This window comes from Zootoca vivipara, chromosome 6 (assembly GCF_965207765.1).
Source record: "Zootoca vivipara chromosome 6, rZooViv2.hap1.1, whole genome shotgun sequence".
Classification (NCBI taxonomy): Eukaryota; Metazoa; Chordata; class Lepidosauria; order Squamata; family Lacertidae; genus Zootoca; species Zootoca vivipara.
In genome coordinates, this window is record NC_142589.1 from 46,287,717 (window position 1) to 46,308,737 (window position 21,021).

Below are 21,021 nucleotides of genomic sequence, written 5' to 3' on the forward strand. Positions count from 1 at the left end.
TGGAAAGAGAAGTTGCTGAATTGCAACTTATCACCAAGCTCAAAACCATGGAGGGACCTGGTTTGAACAGAGATATCGGGTTCTTATCTCATTATACATGATAAGCGATCTTCAGCCATCTCAACCCTTGCTTTTTCATGCAAAACCATTTGCAGTCGTTTGCGGTCATCAACAGCTATCAGTCAGTCAATCACCCATTTCCACCACCCTTCTGAGTGATCCCCCCTCCCCATCCCCACCCCTCCCCACCCCTTCTCTACATAAGTGCCTGGAAACTTCCATTTCACTGTATCTGAAGAAGTGTGCATGCACACGAAAGCTCATACCAAAATAAAAACTTAGTTGGTCTTTAAGGTGCTACTGAAGGAATTTTTTTATTTTGTTTCTTACTGGCCCCCATTTTGGTTACAATCTGGTCACAGCACTTGCCAGGTGCATAGCTGCCAAGTCTCCCGTATTCCCTGTTCCCAGCCGAAAAACGGGTTTTTTTTTGTTTTTCCCCGGTTTATTCTGGCGCGGCAGCCATTTTGGAACTGGGCGGAGCATGCTCAGAAGCGACTTTTGATGCTGCTTTGCCCAGTTCCAAAATGGCTGCAGCACGACTTCTGGTGCAGCGGCCATTTGGAACAGGGCAGAGCAGCATCAAAAGTCGCCTCTGAGCATGCTCCGCCCAGTTCCAAAATGGCAGCAGCGCTACTTCCGGTCTGCTACTTCCGGTCCAGTCCCTTATTTCTCAGGCCAGAACTTGGCAGGTATGGCCAGGTGGCTCCACTATTAGAGGGAGTGATTATTATTTGAAGATTTGCCTAGTGTATTTGGAGAAAGAGAAAGTATACTCCCTGAGTGGGCTTTAACTGGTGTGCTGGAATAAGATCTGGAAATACCCTTTGCCCTTGAGGGAGACAGTTCTCAAAACATGGTGAGCAATCTTCAAACAATAATAAACGGTTGTTTTCAAGCAGCAGTCTAGGGTTTTGCTTCTCCTTTCTTTTTGATTTCTTTTGGATTGCTACATTTACTTCCACCTGCAGCTCTCCTCCTCTTCAATGCATCCACTATGTGGGCGGTTTCAGTATATATAGAGATCAGTTGGTCCATCTGACTCAGTCTTGTCTATTCCAGTGGGGCCATAGCTCAGTGGTAAAGCATCTGTCTTGCATGCAGAAGATCACAGGTTCAAATCCCAGCATTTCCAGCTAGGAAAAATTGTGGGGGGTTTGGGTGGGGGGGGGGCTTAAATAAAACAATACAAATATTTGGCATTTGTCTGTTTTGAGACCATTAGATTGTGTCTTAATGTGTAAAAATAGTATCAGTGTACTGTATTAATATCCCTAATTATGAAGAAGGCAATACTGTAGGTGAAATATGTAAGGTGAATATGTCTGGAATATGTTTATAAATGCTTCACTGTGTGGTAGGAATAGCTGTCCAATCACAGACTATTAACTTTATTTTTTCCTTCAACACCCTCAAAAGTACAGGCCCCAGTGACATTAATTGAAAGACTTGTCTTGCCTTTGGTTACTCCCTGAGAGACTAATTTACCTTAAACTCCCATGGCAGTCCACCAGCACTTTCACTAAGCAAAGATGAATCCAATCTACAAAACTCAGATCTGGGTCCCAGTTGTACATCTTTTGATTCTGATTGAAATTACACCATGCTGTCTGGAGCCAAGAAACAACTTTGTTCATTGTATGTATAAGGGAAACAAGAGAGAAGTTTGGATTTAAAAAAATATTTATTTGGTTGATTTAAACCCCTTACAAAGCAGTTTACAGCAATGAATAGATACAATGGATTATATCCAATGTGAGTTGTGCTCAGAGTAGATCCACTGAAATTAATAGATATAGCTAACTTATGTCCATTAACTTTAATGGGTCTACTCCAGGGGTCCCCAAACTTACCCGGCTTTGGGCCGGTGCCCACCGTGCCGATAGCGCGGCAGGCCAGAGGGCGGGGGAGTGCGCGCCCATGCGCATGCGCACACACTTTTACAGGCGCGGCGGCACGCTTCCGGGTCGGGGGAAAACGCTGAAAATCGTTTGTGCGCATGCGCATGAACCTCCCCTGACCCGGACGTGCACCGGAAATGACATTTGCGCAAGCACACAAACGTTATTTCTGGTGCACTTCCGGGTCAGGAGAGGCCCATGCGCATACGCACAAACAATTTTCGGCATTTCTTTTCTGACCTGGAAGTGCGCCGCCGCACCGGTAAGAGCGGGTGGCGGGGGTTGTCACAGTCATCGCGGGCTGGATAAAAGAGGCCTTCGGGTCTACTCTGAGGTTTTTTTTAAAAAAAAAAATTGTTAAATACAGCCCGATACATTGAACAATGCAAACATTAAAAACCCAACTGGGGATGAACAATTAAAACAGCAGCAACATACATGAAGCCAAATAAAGTCATCAATAAAAAGCAGAGTGGGTTTTTTTTAATTGAAAAAAAGTTTGAAGCAATGCAGGAAGTTGGACTAGAGAACCCTCGCGAACCCTTCCTATTCTACAATTATATAATTCTGTGATTCTAAAATTCATTTAAAAGAGAGCAGTGAGGAGCCCATTCACACTTCCCAAATAAGGGAAGTCCACAGCAGATAAGACCCTGTTTATGTCCCCTTCCAGTCTCATGCTCCTTGGGCCTGGGCAGGTTCATATGCTTCGAAATGCTCAGTATTTCCTGTCTAGGAATGGAAGAGAAATATACAAATTTCGAAGAATAATCGTGTTTCACTTTGTGTATTGGTTCGAGAAGTGTGAATTAAGCACTTTCACATTAAAATACAAATGAAATTGAATTTCCCCACCCCTTGTTACTTACTAGCCGTCTCAAGCTTTTTTTTGAAAATAAACAAAATATGTATTTTTCAAAAAGCCAGGCAAAACAAAAATCCAGCACAAATCAAACATGTGAACAGCATGATCTTATATATTTCTACTGAGAAATGAATGCCATTGAGTTCACTGAGGTCTGCTCCTAAGGAAAGGGGCATGGGGTTGCAGCCTGAAGTCCCAGTGAGTTCAATTGAAGTCTTTTAAGCACCCGCCTTGCTCTTCCCTTTAGCAGGAGCAGTGGTAGGTAACCTCAGTCCTGGCAGGTCTGATGATCAGAGCCTTGAGGTTCTCATCAGGCCATACTGTTCACAGGCACTGCTCTGTGCCTTCTGAGTACTTTTTACTGGCTGGCATGTATATGTGAACTCTTTCTTGTCTGGATGGTGGATGGAAAAGATACTGGGAGTGAGCATTGAAAGCTCTGGTTTCTGTGTAGCCTTACTGCACAAAGGTAGAAGTCACATCCACTGATCTGCCTACTTTTGCCCCAGGCAAGATTCCCACTTTGTCTCTGGCCTCACCTGCCAGAAAGTTGCCTGCAAGAGAAGGCAGCCTGTAGCCTGGAAATGGTTCCCCGTGCCTGAAGTAGAGCATATTCAGACAAAATATGGTTCACTGAGTATGTACTTATTTTTTTAAGGGGCTGAATTTACTTTCAAGGAAGGCAATAGTATCCATTGGCTTTTGTCGGGGAAGCTCTAGCAGTTGCCGCTGTTCAACTCCCTTAGTTACTCCATCCTTTAAAGCAGAATAAGAGCAATTCAACCAAATGAAGAAGGCATCATTTGAAACTGAAGTACATCAAAGATGTACTTCTTGGGGAGAAAGGGGCCATGGTGGTACAGCATTTGCTTTGCATGCAGAAGGTCACAGTCAATCCCTGGCATCTCCAGGTGGGCTGAGAAAGAGTCCCTGTCTGAAACCCTGGAGAGCCCATGGTCAGTCATTGCATAAAATATTGTGCTGGGAGGCCCAGTAGATTGACCCAGTGAAAGGCAACTTCCTACGTTCCTGTGCTTGCCTTTTGGGGGATTCCTAGAGATAATGACATGTTTCTCTTCTGACTCTTTGCCTTTTGAAAGGTTCTTCTCTGGCAAATGGAGGCCTGAATCTTCATAGCACTGTGAAAAGGAAGCTGGAAGGGGAGAAAGATTACGTCTTTGATAAGCGACTCAGGTACAGCGTGCGTCAAAACGAGAGCAACTGTCGGTTCAGAGACATTGTAGTACGCAAAGAAGATGGATTCACGCACATCCTCCTCTCCAGTCAAACCTCAGATAACAATGCACTGACTCCAGAGGTATGCAGGTGAACGTCAAAGCAAAGGGGAGAGGCCCTGTAAAGTGGGAGGGCGATAGTAGCCAGAAAGCTAAAGTTAATCTTAACCTAAGTTTACCGTTGTCCCCTCATCACCTGTGAAGAAGCTCCCATTTCGGACTTCTGCTGTTGATGCCTGCAATATTTTTTAACGAAAGAATAGAATCAGAGGCTGCAGGTTTGTAGTCCATACACAACATTTTTATTTTCCTCAGGGTTTGAATGGAGGCCACAGAAACTTAAGTGATGCTTGCATTATGAGTTGATGACTCCCCAACCCCGTCATGTTCACATGGCGACCAATTGGGGGTGGGGTTCAGATTGCATTCCCAAGTGGCAAGATACTGAGGCCTACTGATGGGGAAGGACCATAGCTCAGTAGCAGAGCATAGGCGTTGGATGTCATAGGTCCCAGGTTCAATCCTTGACATCTCCAGGTAGGTCTGGGAATGTCCTCTTTCTGAAACCCTGCAGAACTGCTGCCAATCCATGTAGACAATGCTGAGCTTGATAGACCAATGATTTGATGGTACAAAGCACCTTCCTATGTTCCTTCTGATCACCTCTCAAGATATTTGAACTTTTGGCCATTCTCCAGGGTGAAATAAGTATCAAGATCTTCCTGCTTCATTTTTTATTATTATTAAATTTTATTCCCCCAAAAAACTATGGGTAAAAAAGGTCACCTCAGAGTTAACTATATCATGTCACAAAAATACAAAGCTGGGTACAATTCATAAAAGTCTGGAGAATATTATAATGCTTTAAACATCCTATTCTCATGGTTTGCCTACAGCCCTGATTACTGATAAGATGAGCCCCTAATCAAGGATCACTTCCCCCAAGCTCTTTGAATCTCCACTTCACATTCTGAAATAGCACAATATCCTTTGGGGCTTTGTTTTCTGAAGGCGGTGGCTTCTGCTGCTTTATCCTCAATTAATTAAAGGTGCCTCAGAACCTGGTAATTGCATTTCCATTCTTTGCACGGGTTTAAAGCAAAAACAAAACCAGAGCAAATGTTTTGCCTAGCAGAAGACACAAGCTACTGCAATGTAATGTGCTATCAGAATTGTTTCTTCCAGACATTCAAGGCGGCAAACGGCACACTTTTATGAAGGCATTTGTCTCTGTTTCTTCTTCTTCTCTGGTGCTTCAGAGATTGTTGGACTACAGCTCCCATCATCCTTGACCATTGTCCGTGCTCTCTGGGGCTGATGGGACTGGATTCCAACAGCAAGTTCCTCACCCCAGTTTCTTAGGTCTTCTCTTCATTGTCCCAGTCCATGACCACGTGTAAACATCAGCTTTCTTAACAAATGGCTTTGAAAATAGATTTTTCAGGTGCTTCAACTGTTCCTAATTTCTCCCAATCAACACATTTTGTATGTATCTGACTAATATACACATTTTTTAAATGTGATTTCCCCTAATATAATGGACTTTTGTATGTTATCTTCACTAATATATGCATGTACATATGGAGTTTGCCCCCTAGTTCATGCGTTTTTGTGCAAATATATGGCTGGAGAACTGCATTGCAAAATTAAGAGCAAATTTCAAAGAATGGCTGTGTTTCAGTTTATGTTTTGTTACAAAAATAGCAATCCATCATTATTACTACTATTTATATCCTGCCTTTTTCCAGACAGCTTACAAAAAATAGGCAGATCTGCCTTTAGATGCAAACTGAATTGAATTTCTCCCCCATTGCTATCTAAGAGTAAGGATGGATGGATTTGTTGGTTTTGATTTCTCCTAGGTTCACAAATTTCCAATCTTAAACTCAGCTGTTCCACATAAGTTTGCATAGATAGATAGACTCCCCATCAGCCTTTTTGTGTGCCGTTCTACCATTTCTCATACGCACCTTTATGCAGTGTAATCCTATTTGCATGCAGTTTGTTTAATATACACCTTTTTGCATGTTATTTTATCTAATATATACAATGCACACTTTCCCCTAATATGCACATATTTTTTTGTTCAAGGGCTGCACCGTAAAATCATGGGAAGTGTGAATTTTGAAGGATAGCTTTGTTTCAGTTCATGTACGGTTTTCATAATGTGAATTACGAAGGTTCATGATAAAATTCTAGCCAAACCAGATTTTCCCCACATCCCTACCTGAGAGCAAGTTCCCTTGAACATGGTGGGGATTACTTTTGAGTATGCCTAACTTTGCCCTGTGAATACGCCTGAGCTGCTGCTGATCAGAGTAAGACGAGCTCCACTGTAGTAAACGTTCTATTAGAGATTGTTTGGTCCAGGGCCTCTTGGGACTGATCTGACACCACTTTCAGAAGATAATGCAGGACAAGCTAATTTCTGGGTAAACGAAATGCAGTGTGAAGCAGGCGGGAAAGAACTTTCAGCAATAATAATGATACCGGGTGTGAGAACATGTTTTTAAAACACATCCAGTAACTTGTTTATATTATCAAGACAATTTATACCCTGCACAAGACAATCAGTGAAAGGCACAGTGGATAGCTGAAGCCAAATCATTCCTAAATCATCCACCTCATGAACTAAAAGCCTGCTGAAATTTTGAAATCAGTCTCTGTGTGCTATATGAATAAACTTAAATTCATAAGAAATCATGGATATGAATTATATCATCTTCCCAAGGCTTTTAATGTTCTCTTCCTTGCAGAATTAAAGTGTCGGCAACCATGTGGATGTACATAATAAAATTTACAGTACACCTGATTCTCAGAAAGCTTCCCCAACCCTCTTTGATTCTCCCAAAGAAAGAGCCCCGCTAACCAAGCTGGAAAGCTCATTTCTTGCCAACGATGTATTCGTTTTATTGTCGCTTGACTTTCATCACTATTTATTTTATTTTTTTAGTTTCCTTTGCCAGCTTTTGAAAGTTGCAAAGCAACTTATAAACAATGGGTGTAGAGCAGAGATAGCCAAAGTGGAGGCTTCCAGATGTTGTTAGGCTTCAACTCCCAACAGCAAACCCATCCAATGGCCAAAGTAGTATTGAATATATATTTGAAACGTGCAGTTGTAGCTGAAACAATGTGAAGCTAGTGATCACTTTAGCTGTGTGTGAGAGTGTGTGTCAAAGAACTGTTCTTCTTTTTTGGTCTTCACAGATCATGAAGGAGGTCCGGAGAGCACTGTGCAATGCGTCAGCCGACGACAGCAAACTCCTGCTTCTCAGCGCAGTGGGTAGTGTCTTCTGTAGTGGTCTAGACTACTCCTATTTAATCGGCAGGTTATCCAACGACAGAAGAAAAGAAAGCACTAGGATTGCAGAAGCTATTAGGTGACTTTGTCTTGCCTCTGATGCTCAGGAGTCGCCATGCATGGGGAGGAGGTCTTAAGATATATTTTTTTTAGTTTTTGTGGTCACTGTACATGTTTATGTGTTTCTTTGCTTAATAGGGTTGTTATTATGGAGTTGTTTTTGTTTTTTATTTCAATTACGTATTTTGTGTTTTTATATTGTGATTTTATCTTGTGAACCGCCCTGGAAACTGTGGGTATAGGGCAGTATACAAATAATAATAATAATAATAATAATAATAATAATAATAATAATTCACTTATAAGATACTAGCAGCCACTCTGAAGTTTTATTACAATCAAGCAGTGTATACGTTTTGTTAAAATAAATGAGCCAAATTAACACAAAGAACAGATACCCTCATGGCTTAGAATTCAGTGTAGGATAAACTAAAAAATTGTTGTTGTTGTCACTATTTTACCCAACGTTCACCCTAAGGCCCTAAGGTGGGTTACATTGAAACAATATACATACAGCAGATGGCACACATAATCAAGCCTGGAGGGTTGACTTCGATCTGGGATAAGGAAGCTTTCGGAGAAGTTTGTTGGACTACAACTCCCATCATTCCTGTTGGTTGGCCATGCTCACAGGGCCTGATAAGATCTGGAGTCCAGCAATCAGCCACCAGTTCCCCATCCCTGACTTGGGCAGTGATCCTTGGCGGGAGATGTTACAAGTGCGTCCCCATTTTCATCTGGGAAATGTGAAAGGGTTGAGCTCACCTGGAGATCACCAACATGAAGTACAAGCCCTGTATAGGGTTGCCAGACTCCATAGAGGACAGGACTTCTGTGCCTTTAATTGCCCTGCTCTCTTTTGAGTCTGGAAACCTTAAAGAGAAACCAGCAGACCCTTTGTTTAATTTCCAAGCAAGGGGTCTGCTGGTTTCTCTTTAAGATTTCCAGACTCAAAAGAGAGCAGGGCAATTAAAGGCACAGAAGTCTTGTCCTCTATTGAGTCTGGCAACCCTAGCCATGTAGAGGTTTTGATTGTAGCTTTCCTTCCTTCTGGCATATCAGATATTGCCTCAGGGACTTCAGCATATTCATAAATTTCAGCACTCATGATGATTGCTAGCATAGCAGCCTTGCTTGATTAAAACAGGTTTGTGCAATATGGCTGAGCCTAACAAAGGAGGTGTTCTGCTCTTTTCCTTAGAAGTAAAATGACATCATTTACATGTAAATGGACTACCAGTGTTAAAATGTGGCCTTGCTTTAATAAGTGTCATATTATTTTTAATAGTAATCTGCCTAGTGTGAAGCATGTTCCTTAAATCCGTTGCCAAACATGCTCCTTCCTGTTTGGAGCCCGATCCCAAGCTGCTGCCAATTAGTGCCCATGCAATCATGACCCATTTGTGCCAATTATGTTTCTGGCTCGGTGTTTCGTTTGGGAAAGTCTGTAGCTCAGGGGCAGAGGACATGCTTTGCATGCAAAAGGTCCCAGCTCCAACCTCTGACCGCTCCAGGTAGGACTGGCTAGGGCTCCTACCTGAAATCCCAGAGAGCTGCTGCCGTCAGAGTAGACAATACAGTGGTACCTCGCAAGACGAATGCCCTGCAAGACGAATTTTTCGCAAGACGAATGTGTTTTGTGATCTAATGGTGACTCGCAAGATGAATTCGTTTTGCGAAAAAATTGTCTTGTTCCTATGGACCCAGGTGGCGCTGTGGTTAAACCACTGAGCCTAGGGCTTGCTGATCAGAAGGTCGGCGGTTCGAATCCCTGTGACGGGGTGAGCTCCTGTTGCTTGGTCCCAGCTCCTGCCAACCTAGCAGTTTGAAAGCACGTCAAAGTGCAAGTAGATAAATAGGAACCGCTACAGCGGGAAGGTAAACGGCGTTTCCATGTGCTGCTCTGGTTTGCCAGAAGCGGCTTTGTCATGCTGGCCACATGACCTGGAAGCTATACGCTGGCTCCCTCGGCCAATAATGCGAGATGAGCGCGCAACCCCAGAGTCGGTCACGACTGGACCTAATGGTCAGGGGTCCCTTTACCTTTATGGGCAAAAAAAGAAATTTCAATGCATTCCTATGGGAAACCGTGATTCGCAAGATGAATTTTTCGCAAAACGAATTGACTCGCGGAACGAATTAAATTCATCTTGCGAGGCACCACTGTACTCAGCTACATGGACTCAGCATAAGGTATCTTCCAATGTACTTGGGGGGGAGGACGACTTAGTTTGTAATGTACCCAAAAAATTGCAAGGAAAATTGCCACTCAAATCAGAAGTGATTTCAGAAGTTGCACAGGCATTTTAAAGGTTACAAGTAGGTAGCCGTGTTGGTCTGAGTCGAAACAAAATTTAAAAAATTCCTTCAGTAGCACCTTAAAGACCAACTAAGTTTTTATTTTGGTATGAGCTTTCGTGTGCATGCACACTTCTTTTTTGCACACGAAAGCTCATACCAAAATAAAAATTTAGTTGGTCTTTAAGGTGCTACTGAAGGAATTTTTTTAATTTTGTTTAGGCATTTTAAAGTTTCAGGAGGCTACAGTGTCATAAAGCAGGGGTGGGAAACTTTGCTCATCTCAAGGTCTGCATTCCTTTCTGAGAAATCTTTCAGGTGCCACATGCCATGGGTTAGAGGCAAAAGTGAGCAGAATTTGGCCTTTTGTACAGCAAATTAGTTTCTTCACATGCAAGCCCATCCCTATCTATCTTCCTGTCTGGACAAGCAAGAAGCATGATAAGAGTTCAGGAATACATTCCAGCCAGAAAGGAACCATGCCAGGGGAATGCACACCATGGCTGCTGAGGGATGTGGCTAAGCGGAGAGTACGGCCTGAGGAGAGTCATGGGGGTTGCATTTGGACCCCCCGAACCTGAGGTTTCCCCATCACAAAGCCAACATATCCACATATCTCAGGAACATCTGTTTTAAAGAATATTTGGGTGTTGCTCTTCTATGATGGATGGAATCATAGAATCAAAGCAGGAATTGCAACTAAGGAATCCCTAACAGTGAGTTAAATGCCCATGCAACGTTTTACAAATTAAAGACAGGCAGTCAGCCTGTTTGAAGGAGAGTGACAGCTGAGCCAGCACTGAATTCACTGGCATGTGTGCACCACTTGTTAAAGTGGCAAAGCCGGCCAGATGTGTAGGGCTCGCATTACAGCTGGAGGATGCATTTCTTCGCCCTCCGCAGACATCAAGCCAAGATGGGTGGGGAAAGGCTGCAGCTCAGCAGGCAGAGCATCTGCTTGGCATGTTGGAGGTGAATCAGTAAAATCAATGCTGAGTTAGATGGATCAAGGGTGTGTCCCAGTATAAGCCAACTTCTTAGGTGTACTTGCTGCTCCGGGGAGCTATAGACCAGTGGGTAGCGCATCTGCTTTGCACACAGAAGGTTCCAGGTTCAGTCCGTGGCATCTCCAGGTAGGGCTGGGGAAAAGGCTCCTGCCTGAAACCTTGGGGAGCCACTATCTGTCGGCATGGACAGTTCTGAGCCAGATGGATCAATGGCCAGACACATTATAAGGTTGCTTCCTGTGCTCCTATAGGCTGCAAAGATGAACCCATTTTCAGAGGGAATAGGCATCAGTGATAGGGAGTCCAATGGGCTTTATTTGTGAGGTTCTCTTAAGTTATCTGGCTCCTTTGCCAAAGGTTTCACTCCAATCCAGAAAGGTATTTCTCACGTTTGTTTCCATTTATTGCAACACTATATATTGTAATTATACATATATATATATATATATATATATATATATATATATATATATAACGTACATTAACACAGAGGGTTTCCAAGCAGGGCACAGCATGCAGGAAAGGGAACAAAAAATGCAAAATAACAGAGGTTCTGCAATAAAAAGTGTTCTCAGAATTGCTAGTGATTTCCGGTTATTTCCCAATGGGATGATTGACATTTTTTGGAATGTGATTAATAACAGTTCTCCCCCTTCTCTAAAACCGCAGGGATTTTGTCAAAGCTTTTATCCAGTTTAAGAAGCCAATCGTGGTTGCGATCAATGGACCTGCTCTCGGCTTGGGGGCTTCCATTCTGCCGCTCTGCGACATCGTCTGGGCGAGTGAAAAGGCCTGGTTTCAGACACCTTATGCAACTATTCGTCTCACGCCAGCCGGCTGCTCTTCGTACACGTTTCCACAGATACTGGGTGTTGCTCTGGTAAGTCTGCTTCCTGGATGATTTCGGTGGTCCAAATCTAGGCAAATGGCTTGGATCTCAAAGTGCCCTTCTTGCAAGCACAAAGCCTCATTATCCACTCATAGAGAGACCACTTCTGACTTAACGGAAGAGGATTGCGCAAGGAAAGTGAGCTGAATCCAGAGTTTCTCTTCTTCTGGGGCAAATCCTCATTCAACCATATGTGCAATGTTGTTTGCTATTTCTTCCCCTGGATCCCATACCTTTATGGTTTTAACTCACTTAATGCAAACCAAGTCCTTTTTCAGCCGGAGGGCAGCATCCCCTCATAGCCAAACTTCTGGGAGCCACATGCCAGTGTTGGCCGGGGGCTGAGGCAAAAGTGGGCGGAGCAAGACCTGTGACTCTTACCTTTCTACCAAAGGCTACATTCCAGCCCTGCAGAAGTCCGAGAAGGGTCTACACACACATTTCAGCGTCTTGATCAAATATTGGTATCTGAAGAAGTGTGCATGCACACAAAATAAAAACTTAGTTGGTCTTTAAGGTGCTACTGAAGGAATTTTTTTATTTTGCTTCGACTCACACCAACACGGCTACCTACCTGTAACTTGATCAAATATGTTTGATTGCAGGCAAATGAAATGTTGTTCTGTGGAAGGAAGCTAACGGCACAAGAAGCCTGCAGCAGAGGACTCGTCTCCCAGGTTTTCTGGCCCACAACGTTCGGGCAAGAAGTGATGTTGAGGGTGAAGGAAATGGCATCCTGCAGTGCAGTGGTAAGAAACATGCAGTCGCTGGGATTGGCTAAGGCATGACAATGTTCATTTTTTGGGGGGGAAACTCACAAACTGATATAGGAATGTGGAGACATGGATTTAAGCTTGGAAATATAAGAAACCGAAACTGATAAGTTTGCCCATTCGTATAAAAGCATCAGCTACAATATGCTTAGGTGTTATATGTATTACTTTAAAAGCTAGTCTCATCTCTTCCAGAAACTTCCAGTAATCAGGATTGTTGGGAATAATAATAATAATAATAATAATAATAATAATAATAATAATAATAATAATATACTGTAAACCACCCTGTGATCTTCAGGTGAAGGGCAGTATATATGTTTAAACAACAACAACATAATTAATATGCAGTGCTTTGAGGACTCTAAAAAGTTACATAAAAATATTTTGTTATTCTTGTTGCTGCAGTCTTGGGGGGCTTTTTAGGGAAAGTTGGCAAGGATGTATTATCCTTTACCTGGGACATTTTATTCAGGGATGGGGAGCCATGTTTGTCTAAGGACTGCATTATCTTCTATGTGATCAGGGGGGACATATCATTCGTGGGCAAAGGCAAGGGCAAAAGTGGGCAGAGCAAGAAGCGTAAATTTGAGCTTTGTACAGTAGGCTAGTTTCTACAGACATTCCTCTCTCTATTCTCAATTCAGGCAAGCAAAGAGGCATTATCAGAGTTTCAAGGACACGTTTCAGCCAGACAAAAGGAGAGGGTGTGAAGCAGGGTGGGTGACAAGTGTTGCTTGAGTGGGTGGATGGCATGGGGAGATCTTCAAGGGCCAAATAGAGAAGTTTGGAGAGCCTGTGGGTAGACTCTTAAGTCCAGGAATAAGCTTGGGTTGGGACCCAGGTGGCGCTGTGGTTAAACCACTGAGCCTAGGGCTTGCCGATCAGAAGGTCGGTGGTTCGAATCCCTGTGACGGGGTGAGCTCCCGTTGCTTGGTCCCAGCTCCTGCCAACCTAGCAGTTCGAAAGCACGTCAAAATGCAAGTAGATAAATAGGTACCGCTACAGCGGGAAGGTAAACGGCGTTTCCGTGTGCTGCTCTGGTTTGCCAGAAGCGGCTTTGTCATGCTGGCCACATGACCTGGAAGCTATACGCCGGCTCCCTCGGCCAATAATGCGAGATGAGCGCGCAACCCCAGAGTCGGTCACGACTGGACCTAATGGTCAGGGGTCCCTTTACCTTTAAGCTTGGGTTAGTAAACAGTTGGGTGAACTGGTGGATAGGAGCAGTGTTAAGCGCTCTCTCTTCTGCCCACCAGTTTCCCCCTGCAAAATTCGTCTCCACCCCTGGAGCAGGGAACATGTTTTCCATGTTGTCTGGCAAACATGACAAACCCAACTGCACCAGGAAAAAAAAAAGTTCCTCCATCCTGTTTCCAACAGGTGCCAACCAGATCCTTCTGAGAATAATCTTTGCTAAGCTTGCTTTTTATAATTTGGATGCCTAAATCTGCCTTATAATGAGCCAGACCATTATCCTATGTAGCCCAGTGCTGCTTATGGAAACATTGTGAGGTTCATGGTGTCACAGGCACTAGCCAATCAAGGCTATGAGCTTCTGCTGCAGACTCAGTTTCTCAGATATCCACTTCAGAGAGGAAATTGTTCATTTGCACAGACTACATATGCACAGGAAATGTTCTTCAAGAGCAGTCCTGATTTTCAAATAATGTGTCATGTGTGGCATCTGATTTTCTACCCAAAGAAAAATAGAATATTTTTGTCACCTTTTATAATAAAAGATTGTAGCTCTGCCACACACGTCTTCAGCAAAGACAGAGCAGGTACTGGAAAGGTTTGGAGACACAGTGAGGCACTTTTAATTAAATGAATTGCAGATAACATCTCACGTGGCATGAGAACCACAGAGGAAGCACAGACTGAAAAGACACTGAAGCTCTTGCGGATTGTGCCGATAAGCACATAAATTGATCTGACAATGCCCCCAGCCTGATCCTGCATTCCCCACTGTTGTTTCCATTGTTATCCTTGTTTCTCATCTTCTGATTTCATAAGATGATGAAATGTAGCCATGCACATAAGGAAGCCTGTAAAACAAGGGTGGGGAGCATCAGGCCTGTATTTCTGACCCTCAGGACCAGGGCTGGCCCAAGACATTTTGCCACTTGAGGCAAAACAGAAAATGGTGCTCTGCCGCCACTGTCTCTACTGCCGCCGCCTCCTGAGGCAACTGGGGGCAGCCTGGGGAAGCCCCAGTGAACTGAAGGCGACAAGAGAAGCAAAAAAGGAGGTCGGAAAGGAGCAGGCAGTGGCAGCCTCACTCTTCCCAGGCAGTGGCGGTGGGCAAAAAGCACAGGAAAGTCCAGTGGCATGGCCCTCAGGGGCCCAGATTTGCCACCCCTCCCAGCTGCCCCGAGCCTGCCACCTGAGGCTACCCCTCACTTGCCTGTGTAGAGGAATGTGCGTACATGTGCAGAAATGTCTGGCTTTGCATGCCAGGAGGGCAACTTGTTGTACAAAGGTATATCATCTTCACAGCTCTACTCTCTTTTTTTCTCTGGCTCCACCCATGGCTGGCCTGCAACCCCAGAAGGCTACCCATGAGGGAGTATGGCCTTCAGAATGAAAAAGCCCCCATCCCCACTGTAACAGAAGAAGAAAGAGTGGTCAGGTGGAGAGTCACAAGCGAAGGTTACAATGCTCAATGAGCAACCTTCCAGGGGCCACATGCCCAAAGTGGCTGGGACCAGAGGCAGAAATTGGGCAGAGCAATAGGTGTGCCTCTTACTTTGATATACAGTGGGTGCTCAGGTTGTGAACGTGCAGGAAGCACGTTTGCAACCCGCAGCGTTCGCAACCTGCAGCGCCGCGTCTGTGCACACGCGGTCGCGTTTCAGCACTCATGCGCAAAGCGCAATTTAGTGCTTCTGCGCATGCGTGAGTGCCGAAACCCAGAAGTAACCCATTCGAGTACTTCCAGGTTTGCGCAGTGCGCAGCCCAAAAAGACGCAACCTGAAGCGTCTGTAACCCAAGGTATGACTGTATTAGGCTACATTTCACCCCCAACAAAAGACAGAGGCTTCTACACATACATCTCTCCATCCAGGCATTACTGCATTTCAAAGACACACTGCAGCCAAGAAACAGCATGTGGAGAAGGTACAGAGTATGGCTAGTGAGGGTTGTGGCATGGAGAGGGCTGGATAGAGAGGCTTTGAGGAGCGCATTCGACCCTGAGGCCTGAGACTCCCCACCCCTGGTCTAGCTCATAAAATGAAAGTCTGCTAGAGCAAAAAGTAGTTCAATAACTGGCAGAAAACGTTGCATGGGGCCAGGTGCTCCATAATCTGGCTTTAGCCATTGAGAAGACCTTTTCCTTTTGTCCCAGCCAGACATTCTTACACCATAGGTGAGACACAGATAAGGGTCTCACCTTCTGGTCAGAGTCCAGAGACCTTCCCATATGTATAGGGGGAAAGGCATCATCTTAGCTGTTTCATCCTTTCTTCAACCATCTCTTGTCACCCATTATCCCACCATCCAACTACAGTACTTGGAAAATGAATGTTTTAGATTGAGAACCTTCCTTGCCTCTTATCTGGAGTTGTTTCACTAACATTCAGACGTTTGGTTCCTCCTAAACTGGCCGCCCTCTTGCGTAGTGACACTGGCCAAACTCATAATGGGTTTTACAGAGTTTCTACCTCAGGAGCACCTACTAACACTTTTGCAGCTGCATTCTGGGCCAGCTGATGTTTCCAAAGAGTGAATAAATTGAAATGATGAAATGGGCTTAACAATTTCTTTTCTTAGGTACTGGAAGAATCTAAATGCCTGGTCCGGAGCTTCCTTAAATCTGGCCTCGAAGATGTGAATGAGAAAGAATGTCAGATGTTAAAACAGCTCTGGAGTTCTTCCAAAGGACTAGATTCATTGTTCAGCTACCTGCAAGACAAAATTTACGAAGTCTGACATCCTTGCGCAACTGTGAAAGAGCAGGGAGGAAGAATGATCCAAGAGAAAAGCGATTTCAGGCGTCACCAAGGGTTTGAGAAAATAATATAAAAATCAAACCCAGACCCAGCAAATCCTTCAGAGGAATTTGTGATAGTGTATCTAACATACCTATGGTTGTGTCAGTTTCCTTGTGAGTTAAATAGAGAAGTTCAGTGGCTGTTCCTAGCAGGTTTGATTATTGTTCAACAAAGGAAGAGACAGATGTGTTAAGAACTGCCTCTCAGTGTACACTTGCCTAGAGAGAAGTGTACATTCCATGTGCTAGAAAGCACAAGTGTACCCCATCAAGGTACATACTGCAAAAATCAATTGTTGTCTTTAAAAAAAATTTATTTATTCTTGCTACTGCAAGCAACTTATCTTTGCATTGACTGAAGTGGCTCAGTTTAGAATTTGGGCCAAAGCCACACTTTCAGGGCCCACTTTAGAAATATTTTAATAATTTTGTTTTGTTCGTTGAAAGAATAACCATGGAAAAAATTGAAAAGGGGAAGAGTATAATTTATATGTATGATGTAAAAAAAAATATTTTGGAGAAAAGAAAAAGAACCTACCTGGATTTGTGTTTTCCCCGCTCTGTTGGTGAATTTATTTAATTTATTTATTTGTGTCTTGCTTGATTGTTGATTGATTGTTGGTCTACTTAATATATAATTATCATTTTTAGATTTCCCCAGATTGGACAACTGTTTTGCACGAGTACACAAGCTCTGTGGTTTACAGTAAACGGATTGAGCTGTGCATACAATAAAAATAAGATGAAGCAGGAATGCTGTAGGGCATTAAAAAGCAGCAGAGAATAGACATCATTTTAGATACCTTAAGAAAACCAATCAAATACCGACGCTGTGAGTTTTACACAAGTCTCCTCCTGACAACTTGAGGCACAGGTAGCATGTGCTACATTTAAAAGAAAAGCTAATATGTTTACTATTTTCTTATTAGCTCAACATTAATAACAGGGTGAATGGTGCCTAACTTGTGGTGCCAACAAAAGATTAAGCATTCATTTGTGCTATGAATCTTAGAACCTTACCTTCATGAGCCTCTTTCCTCAGATGTGGTAGTATATTTTGGAGAACGTTGAGAGAGGCCAGCAAGAAGCTGCTAGAGGATAATGAATTAGACGGGGAAAGGCTTTCATACTTCTTTCATTCTGGCCAGACTCTCCACCAGGAAATTCCACAAGGACACAGGTTTCCCTCAGGACAGTCTGTGGTCATTTACTATTAGAATGTGACCCTAATGAATAGATTCTTCCATATTGCATCAGTTTGTTATGTGTCTGAACTCTCTGGAAAAATACCAGAAGGAATGCGTTCTTCAGATTAAGCAAAGAAGCTGGCAAGTCCAATCAAGATGCATTAAAATAAAAGGTGTGGGCTGTTCTAGTGCTTTGTATGGCGGCTCTGCATCTTCTGACTACTCTAAAAATTATTGTTTTCTTAAGATTGCAAAAGAAAAAGGAATCCTGGGAACAGACTGAAGGTTCACATTATCTCTCAGATTTCATGGAATACGGAGATTGGCTTCCATGACTTTCCCTATCTATCTGTCTTGTCTGTCTGTCTGTCTATTTTGCTGCCCTTTCAAGGTTAAGTAGAACACACTTTCCATTTCTTTTTAGTTTTTAGAGGTTCCAAATTAGACTATTGGGTTTGGATTTTTTTATTATTTTGTTCTGTTTTTTTGCTTCATATTTGGCAAAGCTCCACTTCCTAGTTAGCGCACATCCACGCGGATCTGCTTACAAATCAATGGCAGAGTCTGGCTTCTTGTTCAGCCGTGTCTAAATATTTTTGGAGAGCAATATTCAAGGTGGAACGCTTGTTACCCACAAGTGTCGGAAGCCAAGGCCACATTCCGCAGTCAAGGGGTGATGCCTCCCTAATTCTCAGTTGTGAACCGTCTTAACAAACCCACGAATCATTTTCGTCCAGTTGACTTCCTTAGAGTCAACGTGTGAACTGGAGTCATACCCTTGAATGTACACTTGCAGGGCAAATAATTGTATCGAAATATATGGGAAAACATCTTTTAAACACGTGCTTTCATGTCTCTCAACAAATGGTGCAACCCCAAATGATGTGTCAGACATTTTAATGAACCAGTAGAAAGTCCTTGAAGCATGGGGAAATTATTGCTCTGTGTAGACTCTTGGGAGTGCGACATTTTGGTTTTGGAGCAGCAGTTTTTCTTAATGTATCTGATTTTTCAACATTGTTTCTTCAACAGCATTTTCAAAGCCTGGCAAATTAATAGCTGAACAAAACTGAGTACCATTTCTTCATAAAAATTAACTCTGAAAGCTCTAAAGCTTTTTAAAAAAAAATTTTAATAAAAATAAAAATCATGTCTAGGTGGTTAATTTAATTTCTGTTTAATTTCTTTTTTTAAAAAAAGGGCAGTGATTATTTTTTAATACACTTCCTTATTTTGTTTTCTCTTTCTATGGTCACTGGGTATTCAGCTGTATAAGTATACTGTAAATATTAGACCGAATACTTTTATGAATATTCACAGTATTTAATTAAAAAATACATGCAAATTTGTTGTTAAGTATGTTATATTATTTCATGTAAATTGTTTTGTACAAATCTTTAAGGATTGGCAGTTTTTGCATTTGAAGATATGGTAAAAGGAAACAATTTATTTCTGTGTGTTTCTCTTGCATGTACATTTTCGCTGTACATAAAGTGTGGCTTTAGTTGGGTAACCTTCTGTTTCAATGAATAAGCTGTCCGACTTTAATAAGTATATATTTTCAAAAATATAAACTTTTATATTTCCGTGGTAGATTAGGGTAAGCGTTTTAGGCAATCTTTTTCCACAATGGTTAACCATTATTTTAATCTCAAGCATCCTGGGATTGGTGCCAATTGTTTTCCTCTTAGAATTCTAATACACACTTTTACTCTTATATATGCAGGCAGGGTGTTGTTTTATTATTTCTTTGGGGGTTTTGTCCCAACCTTGAAATAACAGAGTTTAAGGTACAATTTGTAAATTTAGTGCATTTGTGAATAAGCCTTACCACTGGGTTGAATCAAACGTTGTTAATTGCATAAGTAAGATGGAGGGTTCAATTAGATGTGATGGCAAAAGACCCATGTTGTAGAACATTTATTCTTGTTGTTATAGTTGCCATCATGCAGATATAAAAAAAGACGATGGGGGGAACTTCATGCCAGCGCCTTTCTTCACACATCTTTTTCCCCCACTGAAACTCCCCCCTTCGCTTAAGTTGCCTCCCCCTATCCAGACTCTAAAACCAGGTATAAGCTCTCTAGAGGGGCAAAATGCTAGGGAGAGGTGTTTCTCAGGATAGGAAACACACAGACAGAGAAAGTGTTCAGTACAACCTACATTCTAAGGAATGAGTTGTGTCATCATCATATCTAATTAGACCTGGAGAAATTTCCTCTCTTCCCCCCACCCACCCCCCAGTTGAAGCATTCAGACAGTTGGCAAATTTAGAATGCAAGGCCTTAAGGTTTTTTTCTTGTGATATGGATTAATACGGGTTGTTTCTTTCAAACAACATAGTTAGGCTTGTCAGTGTGGGTATTGTTTGATATAAACTCTGCATACTGTCCACCCGGCCACATTACTCAGTCTCAGGCTCTCTCTTTTTCAGTGGCTGGGTCTATAAAAGTCAAATCTGACTGAAGCCAACTCTCTTTAGGAGGCACTAAAGAAGTTTACATAAGGGACTTACAGACAATCTTATTCGTAGTGCATCTAAGTCCTCCGTTTCCTGGATGTGTTATCTGTCTACCCAATTAACTGTATGTTTCTAAGCCATACTTAAATCTCTTTGCCACTACTTTAAATGCCACACGGGAATTCAATTGCTAATTCACTGACATTGTCAACAGGATTTTTAACTTCTAGGGAATAATATATATAAATATATATGTATCTTCCATTTTTAAAAAAATAAGGACCAAAGAGTTATCAATTATCCTAATGAAGCATTGGTTTAAAAAAATGAAGCAGTTTATCTGTACAGCAAAGGGTCGTCTGTTGATTCCCTTTCAACATGCATTTTGTATCATTCATTTCAGGGATAGAGAAAAGGGCAGGATAGCCATTGTGGGTCTGTCTGCTTTTAACATGTTGGAACATGAAAGATAGCCAGTAAATGATGGAGTGCCTATTGGTAAGGCTTATTACCAAACTTTGGAGATAAAGCAAATAACCAAAAAAAAAAAAAATAGCAGAATTGCAAATTTAATCTGTGAAGATTGTTTGATTTCTAATGAGTGTCTTACACAAAGGAATTAAAACATTTTCTGATTAGGCCCATAAGTTATTTTGTTGTCCAAATAGCATAGAATAAGATGGGAACAGTTTTCAATATTTGTGATGAAGGAGAGTGCACAGTATATAACAAATATGAGGGTATAGGGCACCCCTTAACCACAGTGTTGTAAATAATATTTTGGAAGCTAGTTCAGTACTAGTTTCTTCTGATTTATCAAATATTGACTGTCTAGATCAAATTGTACACAATATATTTGTCAATGGTCCTGTAAACTAGTGTATGAACACATTTTTCTGGGTGCCTTAGAAGTTGTATTTTTCATGTGTGTTAATATGCAGTATTTATACATTGTGAGAAGCTGCTTTGAATAAAAACATTGAAACTTC

At 42.4% G+C, this 21,021-nt stretch overlaps 1 protein-coding gene across 1 annotated transcript in view; it reads left to right on the forward strand.

Annotated features, from left to right (window-relative positions):
- CDYL2 (chromodomain Y like 2) overlaps positions 1-21,021 on the forward strand; it is a 75,497-nt gene extending 54,476 nt beyond the window's left edge. The window contains exons 3-7 of the mRNA XM_035118043.3: positions 3,927-4,144; positions 7,269-7,441; positions 11,397-11,607; positions 12,222-12,365; positions 16,165-21,021. Coding sequence (XP_034973934.2) covers positions 3,927-4,144; positions 7,269-7,441; positions 11,397-11,607; positions 12,222-12,365; positions 16,165-16,323 — 905 coding nt within the window. The 3' untranslated portion in view covers positions 16,324-21,021. The remainder of the gene's footprint in view (positions 1-3,926; positions 4,145-7,268; positions 7,442-11,396; positions 11,608-12,221; positions 12,366-16,164) is intronic.